Source organism: Candoia aspera, chromosome 1 (assembly GCF_035149785.1).
Source record: "Candoia aspera isolate rCanAsp1 chromosome 1, rCanAsp1.hap2, whole genome shotgun sequence".
Lineage (NCBI taxonomy): Eukaryota > Metazoa > Chordata > Lepidosauria > Squamata > Boidae > Candoia > Candoia aspera.
In genome coordinates, this window is record NC_086153.1 from 284,006,101 (window position 1) to 284,023,213 (window position 17,113).

Here is a 17,113-nt window from a genome sequence, read left to right on the forward strand (position 1 = left end):
TATTGTGCAAATGAGCTAAATTGCTATGATGACATATTTATATATTTAACAGACATTAATAAATAATGGACACTCCCTCCTGAATCTTTTGTTACAAGGAGGTTTCACTGTATTATCAAGTAAGGAATAATGACGTATTTCCTAAATTTCTTAAAGCAGTAATAAATAGAAATTTATTACACACACAGTAATTGCTTGTGGAGGACTGTTCTTCATTAGGACGTACTCACTGCCATCTCTTTTGCAGGAAAATTGCATTTTTCCAAGCATTCAAACATGTATTGTGTTTCTGTGGGCAATGCATTCATTCTCATACAGTAATCATTATGAGCTCATTAGCCTCTGGGTACTTATCTATGGTTCATGCACCAGGTAATGCTGCTGAAATAGCTAGTTTGCAAATCTTTCTTCTTTCCTTGTGAGTATCCCAGGGCACCTTTCATTTTTTTAAAAATTTGTGCACATATAGACAGATAAACATTGATAGTCTTGGCCTTACGCATTATGCTTTAGAATGTTACAAATGTAATTTTAAACATACTAACCTCGAACTGGGGAATGAGCCCTACTAAAATCAGTGGAGTTAAATTTTGAGAAAACATAAGACAATAGTGTAAGAAATGAAGGGGGTCATCATCTCTTAACCTTAAGTATATTTTTGGTGCATGATATGAGTTGTCAGTTCCTTGGAAGTGATGACCACAACTTTTTCTAATTAAATATATACAGTATACATATAGAAAATTGCTCAAGAAGTGCAATATAGTCATATATTTAATTTCAAGAAGGGACATTTCTCAGAAATAAGAGGACTGAAGCAACCACAAATCAAGAAGGAATTTGAAGAACACATTGCTAAAAGTGAAAATGCCAGGTATTACATAATGACTAAATAGTAATACATGCAAGGAAAAAAACTGAAGAGAAACTGAAGATGCATTTTGCTTTAGTCATAAGCAGAAATCGAAGATAGAGTGTAGCCATTTTTTAGCCCAGATATCTGAAGGATATCTGATGAATTAAGTTAAATAAACACTACCATTACTTATTAATTTTTCATGTGTTACATTCATTTGAGAGGCCTTAAGGAAACACATACATGAAATATGTAGCATAACATTAGCATGTTCATGTAATGGGACAACTGAACTTATAGGATGGAAGGCTGGAGGTCTAAAACCACCTTTCTTGAAACCTTGTTTCTAGTCTTCGTATCCTGGCTTTACCTTTTGTTTCAGAGTAGCCCCTAGGAAGTTTCTGGACTTATCTTCCAGGGAATGCCTTATCCAGTATTCACTCCCCCCCCCCCCGCCGCCAAACTGTGTAATGGGCAGTAGCCTTGAGGAACAGGAGGAAGCAACAAAGATAATAGACAAAAGAAATTTGAGTCCAAGGCAGAAATGTAATTTGAGAAAGCATCTCAGACTTTCAGACTTGATACTCCCTAGGTCTCTTGAAGATAAGTGTGTGTGTGTGGGGGGGGGGGGAAGGCACATTCAGACTTGCAGGATTCTGTTACTGTAACCTTACAATAAAAGTAGTATTAGCATTCATAACTTTGGTTTCCTAGTCTGGTCTACCTCAAAGGGCTGACATCCTGATGTGCGTGAGACATAGAGCTCTCATACCCTATGCTACCTTTCTGGTGTTCAAAAGTTAAAAATAAGGAAAAAGGAATAATTTCTGTAACGTGACGCCTGGCCATGTAACATGGTGTGTGACTAGAGGTTTTAGCCCTGGCTTCCATCCTTGGGAAGTAGATCAATAACGCTGAAGGTAAACAAAATCAAATTAATGTTTACAAAAAGGAGATAAAATCTCTTTTTAACTTTGAACCTTAAACTGTATAGATGCAGCACTGTAGAAAAGGAATTTCTGAATTGCCTTGATCAGGGACAGCAACTAAACAGAAACCAAAATGCAAAAGAAGGAAAATGCAAAAATGCTCCAGGCAGACCACAAGATGGTGCTGGTTTGCTACATATAGGAATTTCCATTTTTAGTAATAGTTCAACTTATTACAGCTAAGAAGACCATAAATACAAATAGTATCCTTATGCTCAGCTAGAAGAATGGATGAAGACTGTAATTAGACAAAACACTCTAACTTGTACAGAGAAATAATAAAATAGAAAAGAAACAGTCTAATGCAAGTCCTGGCTAGAACATATACCTCTTTCTACCAAAATAGCAATATTTTTTAAAGAAAGACCTCCTCTTTCCTTTTACCTTCCTTTTTTCTGGGAATTGTACCTTTAATCTGAAGTTATGGAGAACAATGTTAGTCCCCTCTTTTTCTAACCTCCACCCAGCAAGCACTCAAATCTACTGCCTTCAGATAGGGAAGGGCTGGGGTATCTCTTTATACCTACATGACAAAGAGCCTCTCTCCCTTGTGAAGAGGTGGATTCTAAGTCTACAGTCTGCATGAGGGGATGTTTAGTGGGTATGTGTGAGTTCTTCCAGTTGACTAAGAAACTACGTTCATGCATACATTCCCAATGTTATGATTTGGAAGAAATAATGCTAACATTGTGAAGAAACTCTGGAATACATATTGATAATTGCAGTCTACAGTTATTTATGGTATAAAATTAAACTTTTTTTTCTTTTTTGTACACAGGTATTGGATAAGAGAATTCTGGGTCATGTTTAAAACAGATTCCAATCTTACAAACACCATGGAAGAATTTCAGGAATTGGTGAAAGCTAATGGTGAGGAGTTACACTGCCGCCTAATTGACACATCTCAAATGTGAGTGTCGATGCCTTAGTATATTGGAGAAACACTACTGAATCCTGAATACTTTATATAATCATTAGTGGGGTGGGTGGGAAGGAGGGGAGTTGGCTTCTTTTTTGTATGAAGTGATTTCTTTATATGATTAAATGGTAGTGATTAAAACCATACCTTCTTTTCTTAGTTTGTATATGGTGGTACTTATAAGGAATAATCTATGTAGAAAAGACATACATATAATCTGTCAAATCAGGATTTTATTCTGAACTGAAAAGAACAACAACTATAACAACAAATCTTGAAAATTTTAGCTTTAATCAGCTGAAAGAAACAATCAGCCCCCTCCAAACCCACAGAAAAACAGAAGTCCTGAATATAAAATCAGTTTAATCCCATTTGAAACTCTCTGCCGAACCTGATTTTTCCCCCCACTTTTAAAGTGCTAGTTTTGCAGCTATAAAACAGTGCAGTAAAGCAGTACAGTTTGCTGTTTGAGAAACCTGTAAAAATTGGAGATTTGAAAAGAGTGGTAAGTTAGAAATAAAAAGAATAAAAGAAACAAGTAGGAACATACAATAAAATATGTTGCATTTTTTTTAAAAGGTTCCCTCCCGCCACAATGCCTTTTGGAATTTTTTTCTCCCTTTGGACATAGAGGGGATTTATTTATGTCTAATTTCATCAATATTAAAAGCTTCTTTTATTCAACATTCTATTGATGTTTATGGTCAGCTCTCACTTTTATCCCTGAGAATATTTTAAAAATAGTTTTGTCTGTAAGTACTTCTTCATCCCTTCTCCTTATTTAGGCATTCATTTCACAGCCCTTCCCACAAAATTGTCAGGATTTTTAATCATCAGCATTTACTATAAAACCATGACTATGGAAGCAGTCTGCTCCAGCTACCACTGAGTTCCCTAAGGATTTTAAAGAGTTTTCACATATCTGTAAACCACCGAATTATCCTATGTCTGTTTATATTTCCTTGTTATATATACGTCATACCATTTTAGTTACATTTATAGAAGAGGGAAATTTGAATCAGTATTAGAAAGATCAGAAGCCAAGTTAGTTACAAACAAAGCAAGTAAAGCCATGCTTTTTCAGTCAAAGCTGTATTAAATATTTTTTCTCCTACTGATGTCTGAGGATAGCCCTTTGGTCCTGGGGCCACAGATAACTGGTACTTGCAGGTGGTCTCTGGTGAGGACATCAAAATAAATGGTCCCAAGTCTTGCAAGATTTTAGGCAAGAACACTGCTTTTTTACCAGATATGGTACTCTCGTATGATTCAAGCCACTTGAATTTATGTTTTAAGTTCAAATATTTTTATTTAATGTTTGTGTCCTTTGAACACACAAGATAGTCCTGTATACCGTGGTGGCTACAGACTGCACATTGTAGATACCTGGCTTATGTGAGAGTTCTCAGAATTTTTCTAGTGGTTAAGGCAACGGGATAGAAACCTGTGAGTTCTAGTCCCGCCTTAGGCATGAAAGCCAGCTGGGTGGCCTTTCTTAGCCCAACTCACCTCACAGTGTTGTTGTTGTGGGGAAAATAGGAGGAGGAGGGAGTATGAGGTATGTTCGCCACCTTGAGTTATTTATAAAAATGATAAAGGCAGGATAAAAATAAATGAATAAATTTAAAAAATACTGATCTGCATAAATGAAATGGCTGGGAATTTCTGATGTACCTTAATTAAGCATATAAAATGCAGTAAGAATCTGAAATTGACCATGTGAGGGGAAGGGGTTCTGGTAAACCAAAATGTCCATTGAATCTAAATTGACATAGTTTTTGTACTTGATTCCATTTGTGTGATAATACAATTCACTTTTTTAATGATTGTAAATTGATGAAAATATTATGAAAGCTACTGTTGCATGAAGCAAATGATGTAAATTATGTCAGTTGTTTGGATGGACTCCTGAAATAGTGGACTTTTTAATTTTGAATAAAGTCTGAATTATGAATGTGTCCATTGCAGCTAAAGTCCATTACCTGGGGGTCCCTTACATCAAGGCATTACTGTAGTTTAATATTTTTGTATGAGATACAATTTTGACTTTTTAATCTACGAATGCAAGAAAACTTAAAGTTTATTAGGGTGTTGAATAGTGCTAAGCTGGCCTTTATTAGAACTGGGCAGAAATTAGGTCATAGACCATATCTTAAATTAGTACAGATATTGCTCCTATTGCCAGAGACCATGGGTGGTACAATAGGTAGTGTAACAAGATATGGGTTACTAACTCAACCACTGCATCTGAGCAGACACACACATGATTGTTGTACAGGAAGCTGGTATATTTGCTTACAGGCTCCAAAATAGGTAGTGCGCCAATTTGAGCCAAGGTTAAAAAAAAACAAAACTCCTACATGGCATTTGTAGGATGTTTTAGATATAGCTAGAAATACTTTTTGCTATTAACATATGTAATATATTAATCCACGCAAACAAATATTTTATCAGTCTGTTGAAAATACTAACAAAGCAATCTCTGTATGGGTCAAATCAGAAAGCTTTTGATTTTACAAGTATACTGTGCTACAAGAGCTACACATTGTATGATTTTGGCAGATTTTAGCTAATTCCAGAAACTCACGTATGAACTGAAATCCATTTTCTAGCAGTACTAGAAAAATTCATCTGCTAATTAAGTCAGATGGTGATACCTCATTGGATAAAAAGATAAGATTTCTAATCTTCTTATCATTAAGATACACATAATTTTAGATTCATCTGCTTTAAAGATATAAGATAAACGTGCTAGAAGTTGTTCAGTATTACAGAAGCACTTCTTTTAGTTGTTACCATTTGCATGATTTTGAGACAAAGGAATGCGTTAGTAAATATTCCTGCAGATAAAGCTTTTTCTTTTTCCTTCTTTCTAAAGAAATGCTCGAGATTGGTCCAGAAAGATAACCCAGCGAATAAAATCCAATAGCAGTAAGAAACGAAAAGTTTCACTGCTCTTTGATCATCTGGAACCAGAGGAGTTATCAGATCACCTCACCTACCTTGAATTTAAGTCCTTCCGACGAATATCAGTGAGCCGATGACTTTTTATAAATTAACTATGCAGTTTTTTTGAATAATATGTGTAGCAAGATAGTTCAGTGTGGAAAGACGAAAGGAACTTTAATGAAGTAATGGTGCTGAAGCTGAATAAATTTTTCCACCTAATTCTTACATTTCTGAGAGCAAGGAAAGAGATTATAATGAGTGCAAATTGGTGCACTCTTAATACTATCCAGTGACCTGTTGTCTAACTGACACTTTCCCAATAGAACACAAAGGTAAATTATTCAAATTGGAGTGTAGAATAAGTTGAATAGTTTTGTTGTGGAAGGTATAGAAGTTATAAGGAAAGGCTTTCTTTTAGCAAGCACATCTCTTAAAATTAATGATTTTGTTTAGAATACAGAAGCAGAGCCCATTTGTTAGTCAAACCTTTGAAGGATTTGGAAGTATCTCCTTCCCATTAGGCCTGGAATTAAAATTGGTCCAATCAGTGCAGTCATATTGGGAGCAACGGGGGTGGGGATGGGCGGCAAAGCTAGAAAGTGCACCTTTCAGTTGTAGTGCCTATTTTCTGTATCAGCTTGAGATCTGGGTGGCTGAAATTTGACTGGCCCCCTCCCAGATATCATTCAGGAAAATGTTGGAAACAGATCTTTCTTAGAACAGATGATACTGTTGATGTGTCTGTGTGGTTTAACCATGCTTGAGTGCAATTAACTGAAGTTATTATTTAGCATGATTGGCTTCCTTCCATACCATTTTTAATCATTTAATTGTGGATGTTTTTATATATAATATACTTTGGATATTTTAGATGTTGTGTGTATCTTAGGAGCTGCCAAGAGTCTTGCTAGATTGTGCTTTCTTGCTTAGAAAGTGCTTCTGCTTGTGCAAGGCAGGGCACCCAAATTTGCCACATCTCTTTCTGGTTGCACTGTGGTCCATATTCCACATAGAAGGAAGGTCTGTCTGGAAGGGGAGGATTGGAGTAAGTAGGAGTGGTTGGCAAAAAGTCACATGTCCTGTTTTGCATGAGTAGAAGTGTTTTCCTCTAGCTGTGAAGCCTTGCCACTTAGCCCGTGGCTCCTTCTTGTCCTACCAGTTGCAGTACCTAAGCTTGGGGAAGAAAAATCTTCCATTGAGATTAAGGCTAATAACCTAAAACCAGGTGGGCCAGGAAGCCTCGCAGGCTCAAAAACAAATGTAACTGGCCACATTGAGCCCATGGGGACCAAAATACCAGTTTACAGCAGTACAACCCAGCAAAACTAAATTATTCATCAAGAAGACAAAAATGGAATAGGACTAGTTTCTAAGCAGGGACAGATCATTTATGATGATTATGATTATGATTATGATTATGGTTCACATTTCTGTCACCGCCCATCTCCCCCTAAAAGGGGGACTCTGGGCGGTTTACAATAAAATTCACCTTAAAACCTGACATCATAAAATCACCAATATTAAAATAATAAAAATATAAATACAAAATCCAAGTGGGAGATTTCCATTCCATCGGGAGAACTCTATATCACCAGCCACCCCCAGGAAGAGCTATTGCCCTTCCCATCCCAGGCGAGGTGGCAAAACCAGGTCTTCAAGCCCCTCCAGAAGGTTGGGAGTGAAGGGGCCTGCCTCACCTCGTGGGGTAGAATGTTCCACAGGGCAGGCACCACTGCAGAGAAAGCCCACCTCCTGGACCCCGCCAGATGAAAGACGGGGTCCGCAACATACCCTCTCTGCATGATCAGGTGGGACGGGTTGATGTTATAGGGATGAGACGGTCCCTCAGGTAGCCTGGCCCCATGCCATGTAGGGCTTTAAAGGTGATAACCAACACCTTGAATTGGACCCGGAAGCAAACTGGAACCCAATGCAGCTCATGCAGTAGAGGTGTTACATGTGCTGATCTTGGAACATTCATCACTGTTCGCACAGCCGCATTTTGGACCAACTGAAGCTTCTGGATACTCTTCAAGGGTAGCCCCATGTAGAGCGCATTGCAGTAGTCTATGTGGGAGATGACCAGGGCATGAGTGACTGTCCGGAGGGCATCTCGATCCAGGAAAGGGCGTAACTGGCGCACAATCTGAAGTTGTGCAAAGGCCCTCCTAGCCACGACTGCCACTTGCTCTTTGAGCAGGAGTCGTGAGTCCAGGAGGACCCCCAAGTTACGCATGGGTTCTGAATGGGGCAGTGCAACCCCATCCAGAACTAAAGATGACAACTTCCCAGATACCGAGGAGCCATCAATCCACAGCCACTCCGTCTTACCAGGGTTCAGCTGAAGCCTGTTGCTCCCCATCCAGGCCCCCACTGTCCTAACAGTCGGAAATCACGCTGAGACGAGGAGTAGGTCTCTACTGTTTATTACTGCTACATTAAACAGAATCCTAACAAACTGAAGAAGCGTGGGAAAAACCCAGACATATAAACCCCAAAGGCTAAGGCGGGTCTGATCTGTGTCTCTTTGAATAGCTGCTTAATTCCTCAGTACTACGCATGCGTTTTCCACCCTGGATCAAGGCCCCCTCCTGCTCACCATCAGTACTCATGACACCCACAGCCCCCAGGCACTGAGAAAGGGCATTGACCGCATCACTTACTTCACCCGGGATGGAGATATATATCTGAGTATCATCAGCATACTGATGGTACCTCATCCCCTGGTGACGGATGACCTCACCCAGCGGTTTCATGTAGATGTTAAATAGAAGAGGGGAGAGAACCAAACCCTGTGGCACCCCGCAAAGCAGGGGTCGAGGGTCGGATCTCTCATCTCCTATCACCACCAACTGGGACTGGCCCTGGAGGAAGGAGGTGAACCAGTGCAGAACCATGCCGCCCACCCCCAACTCCCTGAGTCGTCCCAGAAGAATACCATGGTTCTTTATTCCCTTTTGCTTGAAAATGCGTAGCCAAATTGCTTCAAAGCTGTGGAATGAGCCCCTGGTCAAAGAATCAACATATACATGTCTCCTCATATGTAAGTTTAGTAGTTCAGAGAACAAATGGTAAAAGTTCTCACTTAGTCATGCATCAGTACTTTTTATTTTAAACTCTTGTTTCAGGGCTTTTCTCATGTGCTTCGTTAAAATCTAACAGTCACATCTTATGTAAGCAGCAATCCATTTACACAAAATTGTTGTTTAAGCTTATATAATGCCTATTTTTTCATTTAGGTTAATTGTTATTGGCTAAGAACAACAATGCCTTATTTAAAAAAACAGCTTTGATTGCATTGAACAGGCCACTCAGTTGCACAACAGAGTTGACAATAAATGAATACTGAGATAATTTTGTTTATGTACAAATCAAAGAACTGCTTTATGCAGTGATGTTCCTTTGCTAAATAAGCATTTGCTTCTGGAAGAGCATATTCATACTAGTGTCCATATTCTGTTGCTTTGTTTTTGTTCAAGAGTTCATCCTCAATAACAGATATGTCAAATACTATAAATGCCAGGGGAGGACACTTTAAATGAGGCAAAGTACCTCACAGTTGATCTTGCATGTAAAAATAGAGGGTGAATTTCCATCTGTATAGAAATTGATTTGTACATTTATTATAAATAAAGCAAGGATCTGATTTGATTAGATGGTTTTTGTGAAGCTATACCATTAGCAAGTTTCAGCGTGGAGATTCCTAAAATAATGTAGGAATTTACATGCAAAAATACTGTGCTACATGAAATTATTTTATGTCCACCATGTACACCTTTAAATGTTTTATAGCACTAATGTAACATAAGAGATTTTCTAATCAGTTTTCTAGAGTATTGTTGTTTAAAGCTGGCTAGCTAGCTTTAGATTATATTTTAATAACTCTGTTTAGATTTCCATAAGCTAAGTGAAAGTTATATAGAATAATTTTATGGAAAACTATATTTGCTTGTAGCTGACAATTAATGGTTACTCTACCTGAAGTTTCCAGATTATCAAAACTACATCATAAATGGATGTGTGAAGGACAATCCCACAATGGAACGCTCAATCACTCTTTGTAACGGTATTTCACAGTGGGTCCAACTGATGGTATTAAATAGACCAACACCACAGCTTCGAGCTGAAGTATTCATCAAGTTCATTCATGTGGCCCAGGTCAGTTCAGTTATGAATTGTTTTGAGTTTGGTTTAGTCTTCATTTGTTCATTTAATAATTGGGATTACGTTCAACTCACCATCACTGCCATGCCCCAGTAAGGCTATCAGTGCCTGCTGTGAAATGGAGTCCTTATTAGTCCTGCAGTGATCAGTCATTTCCTTTTTTGAACAGGCTTAAATGGCATTGCCAGCATTGTTGGAATGGGGACTGAATGGATTGATGCTGAATATTGCATTATGAGAAATGCACAAAGGCTACCAAGCAGCCATTTGGATCCAAAAACATTGGTACCACTGTCCATAGAAATATAGGAAAGGAACTGGGCAAGATAAACATATGCCTGGGGAACAGGAATCTCTTACAGCATATGGCTTGGTATCCACCTGTTTATATTAGATACTGATGCTAGGCCTGGTTCTTTTATTTTATCAGATCATGTTTCCTATGGGGGGAAAAATACAACATTAAAAGTTTTTGAAACTAAAAAAGCATTTACCCAACTCAAGGCAAGTGGATTAGATAACCTCAGAGTAAAATATTGTTACTAACACTGAATAAAAGGTGTAGTTTTTAAAGCTGTATTGGGAAAAATGGCTTTAAATCTTATTGAGATAATATCCATTTCAATTATCTTAGTCAAAAATTGTATATTTCCTGTCAAACTATTGTACTGGTCTTTTTTTAATGCAGAAACTCCATCAGTTGCAAAATTTCAACACATTAATGGCTGTGATAGGAGGTCTTTGTCACAGTTCCATCTCTAGACTTAAAGAAACAAGTTCTCATGTTCCTCATGACATCCATAAGGTTAGTTGTGCTTTTTCTGTTTTTTGTTTGTTTGTTTGTTTATTCTACAATATTCATATTATGGCTGGACAAGCAATTTAGAGGGGCACTGGGCAAAGTGACTTTCTGAATGTGCTGTTCCAAATGTTTAGGCATTGTTTCCTGTTGCCAGGTTATTTCATTTTTGTGGCAATTCCACTGGAAGTGTCTTTGTCATGTACAAACACGTGCTGAGATGGTATCTTGTCATTTCAGCTCCTTGAGCCACAGGTTGGACAACATCTTGGGCCACTTTATGATGCATTGCTGGGAATGATTTGCACAGTCCTAATTCATGTACCATCTTTCAGCTGTAAGAGCAATTAAGACCATTGACCAATATAGTATCAGATTTATTAACAAATGGCATTGCCCTCATGATGATGAACCTCATAAATACTTAATAATTTATTATTCCATCTACCAGTTTCAAAATAATGATTAAGTTGTGGTCAGAGGTTTGCCACTGAAACTTTATTTTCAAAAAGGGATTGTCTATATAGGATTGTGGTATAAGATTGCAAAATGCTTGAATGTATGTCCTGTATGAGTATAACACTAAGCCATAAATTAATATTATCAGAACATGTCATAGTGACTGTGTGGGAAGAGGAACTTCAAATTTTAGATTAACTGCATGGGAATCTGGGTAAGTGAGCTTACTCTTAAATATGACAACTTAAACTCTAATTTGTGAAGCTGACTTTCAGTTGACCCTAGCATGGTTAATTTAAGCTGGAAGCAGAGCCTTTTAATCACCTCCTTGCAGTTGTGTCCAAAGAGGGGAGTTTGTGAGTTTATTCTTATTATGCTTAAACATGACTCGGCATTATATCATAACTTAGTTGTTGTACTTGTGTTTCATGGCAAACATGCTAGGATAATTTATTTATTATATGATACTAAAATGATTCCAAACTATGAACAAAGCTGACTGAATTCGTTGTTTGTTGGTTTGCCTTTAGATATTCAGTGAAATGACTGAACTGCTGTCATCCTGTAGGAACTATGATAATTACAGACGTGCTTATAATGAGTGCAGTAACTTTAAAATCCCTATCCTTGGAGTACATCTGAAAGATTTAATTTCCCTTTATGAAGCTATGCCAGATTACTTGGAAGATAAAAGAGTTAATATGCACAAATTGTATTCTTTGTATAATCATGTCAATGAACTGATACAGCTGCAGGAGATAGGTCCCCCTCTGGAGGCTAATAAAGATCTTGTCCATCTCCTTACAGTAAGTCTCTGCATTTATAGATTGTATTTTATGTCATCTGCTTTTGCTTTTTTAAAAGTTAAACCAAGCTGAGCGATTTTAAATAGGTAGAACATTACATTTTGTCTCTGTTCAGCTCTATGAGATGCAAATACCAAACTTCTAGGACAGTAAACCTTTTCATTTTTGAAAAACAATGTTAAGTTGTTTTCTGCACAAGGATAAGAGTCTTTGGCTTCGCTGCCTTGTGAGCCAGCTATTTCTGTATGTTGCTTAGTGCTATGGCGCATACTGCCATATAATACTTTAATTAGTGCCAAAAATGGCTTTCACTTATCTTAGATTTCTACAGATGTGAAGGTTTACAGTTATAGAACTGCCATCCTAACAACTTGTTTGCATACTATCCATGCCAGTGTTCCCTCACTGTGAATGTTGAATGGATAGCAGCTCTATAGTGGATACTGAACGTAATGTAGCTGATCAGTATAAGAAGCTAGTTCAACGTTATTAATACAATTGCTTTGTGCTTCAAATCTTTGAAAACAGATTTTGACAGCTTAACACTGTGGTGCTAAGATGTGAATTGGCTCTAAGACTTTAATCTTAAAAACATTTTTCTAATTATATTTCAGCAAAATGATGTCATGTTCAAAATTAATAGATTGTAGTCTTTCACAATGCTAGTGTAAAGCTAAGTGAGGGTATAAATATAAATTGCTTCTTGTGAAAGATGAAATAGGATTTTAAATGCCACTAGTGCTCCTTTAAAAATACAGTTAATATTTTTAAAATCTCAATTTAGTAGCTAAAATTAATCCATACAATAGTTATAATGTAAAATCAGGCATTCCTGAGCTAGACTGGACATAATGCTGACTGGAGTTTAGCATTATGATAATTACTCTAGCTCAGCCTTTCCCTGCTTGGTACCCTCTGGGTGAATTGTGACCAGAACTCCCAGAATTCCTCAGATGGGTATCAACAGATGGGGGAAGAATGGTCTAGCCCAGTGTTTCTCAACCGTGGCAACTTGAAGTGGTCTGGACTTCAACTCACGGAATTCTCTGGCCATCAGGCTGGTTGGGGAATTCTGGGAGTTGGAGTCCAGACCTCTTCAAGTTGCCAAGGTTGAAAAACACTGGTCTAGCCTCTCCTGTCTCCTTCATCTCCATTTTTGCTTCAGTGTAGCTATGAGAAGCTTGTGCTTTCATTTTAACGTCAGCTGTGGATAATCTTAACAATAATGAGTGGAATCATACCATGCTTCTTTGGGAGAAAGTGGTTAGAGATTGCTTTTTGGGATTTGTACATATCCTATTCTTTTATTGTAACTGACTCAAACAGTCTCTCTCTCTCTCTCTCTCTCTCTCTCTCTCTCTCTCTCTCTCTCTCTCTCACACTCACACACACACACACACACACACACACACAGAGTTACCTCTCTGTGTATCAGCTTGAGCAGTCAAATGGGAAGATTGTGGGAACAATGAAAATGGTATCTTATTTGTCCATGGTCTTCTCCTGCCTCCTTGTTGTGATGTACAAATGATTTCTAGAAAACATGTAAACAGGACATGGGGGTGGGGAAAAGACTATATACAGTAGTTGTCTTTCCTAATACCACAACAAGTAAAAGAACACGTGAGCAGTGGGATGTTACAGGATAATGCCTGACAGGAGGATATTTGACTGAATTGGAAAGTCTCATGGAATATATCCCATGAGCCTGAAAATCCTCATATGTAATCTATTAAGACTTGAAAGTGGGTCATTTTTCGCCAGAGCACAGCCTGAACTATTTTGCTACTGCTTGCATTTCCAGTATATTTTTTTTCAGAAAAATATTTAAAATGGGAGTAGATTTTGAATAAATTGCTTTGGAGTAGTCAGCTGCTGGTACCAGAAGCTCTCAGATTTGCTCTGCTCTCACCTACAGCTTTGGAATATGTATGGATAAATGCTGGAAAAGTGTGTTCATTTTTTGTTGTATGTGATGTCCAGGCTTGTGATATCTAGGTGTTTGTGATATATTAGAGACTACAGATTCAGAAAAGACAACATTTCTGGAGAAGGCTATAACATTTTGGAGATAAAACTGTTCCTGTATTCATTTTCAGCTGTCTCTTGACCTTTACTATACAGAAGATGAAATTTATGAACTTTCATATGCACGAGAGCCAAGAAGTCACCGGGCTGCAGTAAGAAAAATTTACTCCAAAACAGAATGTAGAGATACTTGAATTATATTACAACAACAACAATATAATAATTTAATATAGACCATAATAGTAATCTATTCAATAAATGCAATACAAATGTATTCGTTATATGTTTCAATAACAATAGCAGTATTGTCTACTAAGATATATACTGTTTAGGGCAAAATTTAATAGGCAGTCAAAACCAATTCAGCATCCAAACACAATGGTAACAAAAAAAACCTTAGCAAGTTAATGGGCTAGAACAGGGCTTGGCAACCTTCCAGTGACCAAAGACCTCACTTAACATTTTTGAGAGGAAGAGGGTCTCAAGTTGAGTGAGGGCAGAGTTTTGGAAGAAATTTCAAGGGGTTATTTTTTAAATTGTTATTTATTTATTATATTTATTGATAAGTATAACAACCAGAAGATATGATAAGTACAAGTAAAAATATTTGCTATGCTAGTAAAATATTTTAGGACTCACACAATAGTCTTTAACTGTGCCATCATTTTCAACGATCATGGCCAGAAATGTCTCCAAGGGCTGTAAAAAGAGAACTAGGGCTGCATGTGCTAATGGAATCATAAATAGGAAATACCCCCAAATAACAAAATATCAAACTTTAGAGACTTCTGAACTGGAGTCTCTTTTTCACAAGATCATCAGTACCTTGGAAAAGGGCCAGACCTAGCCTTCACACCATCAGCAATAATGGTAGGGGATGATAGTTTCAGGTATATTCTTAAGAGACTCCTCTAAAGCTGAATCTGTCTTCTCTGTATCACAGGATTGGGCAGTCTCCCAATTTGCTTTTGTGACCTTCGAAGTGTTCCTTCCTCCACCATTTCTGGTGACGTTAATTCTAGGCCCCCTCAGAAGCAATTTTTGAAAAATGAAGGGCAGTCTCCTAGTGTACAGGCTTTGCAGGCAGCTGAAAAAAAGAGGAGGATAGATTATGATCTACTAATTTATGATTCCCTTTTTGCCCTTTTCAAAGACATCTGCCTCACAAGAAGTACTCTGATCTATGGCAGTGGCTAATGATGTTATCCAGGGCTCTTCTGAACTGAGATTTCCAGACCCAGAGTATTAATGAAAATATAGTTTTGATAATATGGACAAGTAATTAATTAATTAAATTTATGTGCTACCCGACTCTCAGCAACTCTACATAAACTACATAAGAGAAAAATATTATATAAAGTTGAGTTACCCAAACTATCTGGCAGTTTCATTTTAATAATGCTTAATAGTTCTATACTAAAGATTGTAATATTCTAAACATATAACTGCTTTTAAACATTTATGAATGCTTTTCCTCAATAAATATGTAAATATATTTTACTTTTTTAGCCATTGACACCTTGTAAACCACCGGTTGTAGCAGATTGGGCATCTGGAATTGCCCCCAAACCTGATCCAAAGATAATTAGTAAGCATGTTCAGAGAATGGTAGATGTAAGTATGCTGCATTATTTATTACAAATGTTTTGTGTAGCCTTCTGAATCCTGATTCATTGTATATCGTAATGGTAGTTAATGTGTTCAATGCAGAATTCCCATTTCCATTAGGATATTACGAGAAGATAATATGTTTATACCACTGCTGTACTTCTGGATCTTATTAACTTCTTTTACATTAACTTTATTTCCTTCCAGTCCTTCTGTTTGGAAACCCCTATGAAAGCACTTCACAAACTAAGAGGCTGGAGAGAAAGTTATGGCTATCCCCTACCCATATACTACCATTTCCATGTGCATTAGGCCATTAATGTAGTTACAGTAAATGAAATCTGGACATGATAAGCTGTTGTGTGTTGTCTAGGTTAGCCTTCAGTCTCAACTCATGATGTGAAGGAACTTTTCTGCTAGCAGCTCCCTATGAAACAAACTCAGGGAAATGTACTCTGAAGTAACCTAAATTAACACTCTTTTTAACACATGACTGCAAATCACAGACCTGGCTACAAAACTTTGAAAAATGTAACTTGAAAATCATGGTGCATAAACTCAGGAAGAGAGATAATGGTGGAATGGATGTATAGCAATTTAACACTTGCAGGGAAAGAAGGAATAGCACTGCAGAAAAAGAGGTGTTCATGCAGTATGATGTTACAGCTAAACTCTTTGCCAAGTTGAGTAATTTATATGAAATCTTTAAGTAAGTACTTGACAGAGCTGCATGTTGTGTTTTTCTGGGTGTGTGTATACACACTCACACTTCTGCAGAGGGCTAAGTGGAGACACGATACATCAGTAGAAAGCGCAGAAGCTAAATATCAGTCAAAACACTTTTAAATGCCAGTTAACGTTTTAATGAATACAGAGAAAAGGAGAAATGCCCATTTGGGTTTTTTTTTTTTGCATTATATGACACTCTTCTAAAAAGTATTCTGAAATTAAACCACTATAAAACATCACAAATCCGTATTAGCTATTTGTATATTAAGTGCTATTTCACAGAATTGGAAGGGACAATGTGGGCAATGGAATCCAGTTTCCTAGTCAATTCAGGAACGGTAAGTGATATTTGACTTATTTCAACTTCTGCTTTTCTTGTTACTTCATGCAGTCTGTTTTTAAAAATTATGACCATGATCAGGATGGATATATTTCTCAAGAAGAATTTGAGAAGATTGCTGCAAGCTTTCCCTTCTCCTTTTGCGTAATGGATAAAGACAGGTATTTACTTATAAACAATGTTCCTCACTTATCATTTATACCTGTATCATTCAAACGGGAAAGTGCTGGGCTTGTAATGTGAAGTGTTACAGTGCTGTACATACTTATATTGCCACCTTATTCTTACCATCTTGGGGCCTTGAAATTTGGTTCTCGTTGAGGATGGGTTTCTCAAGATCATTCCTTGAGCTTCTGACCAGTTTATGAGCCTTATCTACTACTCCTTTGTATGATTGTTCAATAACATCAGTGAAAAGCTTGCTTATCTTGCTTGGCTTCAAATAATTTACCTTAGAGCAAGAGGTT

At 37.4% G+C, this 17,113-nt stretch overlaps 1 protein-coding gene across 1 annotated transcript in view; it reads left to right on the forward strand.

Moving 5' to 3' along the window:
• Nucleotides 1-17,113, forward strand: part of RASGRP1 (RAS guanyl releasing protein 1) — a 64,004-nt gene that overhangs the window by 25,194 nt on the left and 21,697 nt on the right. The window contains exons 5-12 of the mRNA XM_063288798.1: nucleotides 2,624-2,755; nucleotides 5,643-5,796; nucleotides 9,698-9,871; nucleotides 10,566-10,682; nucleotides 11,666-11,941; nucleotides 14,041-14,121; nucleotides 15,479-15,583; nucleotides 16,698-16,807. Coding sequence (XP_063144868.1) covers nucleotides 2,624-2,755; nucleotides 5,643-5,796; nucleotides 9,698-9,871; nucleotides 10,566-10,682; nucleotides 11,666-11,941; nucleotides 14,041-14,121; nucleotides 15,479-15,583; nucleotides 16,698-16,807 — 1,149 coding nt within the window. The remainder of the gene's footprint in view (nucleotides 1-2,623; nucleotides 2,756-5,642; nucleotides 5,797-9,697; nucleotides 9,872-10,565; nucleotides 10,683-11,665; nucleotides 11,942-14,040; nucleotides 14,122-15,478; nucleotides 15,584-16,697; nucleotides 16,808-17,113) is intronic.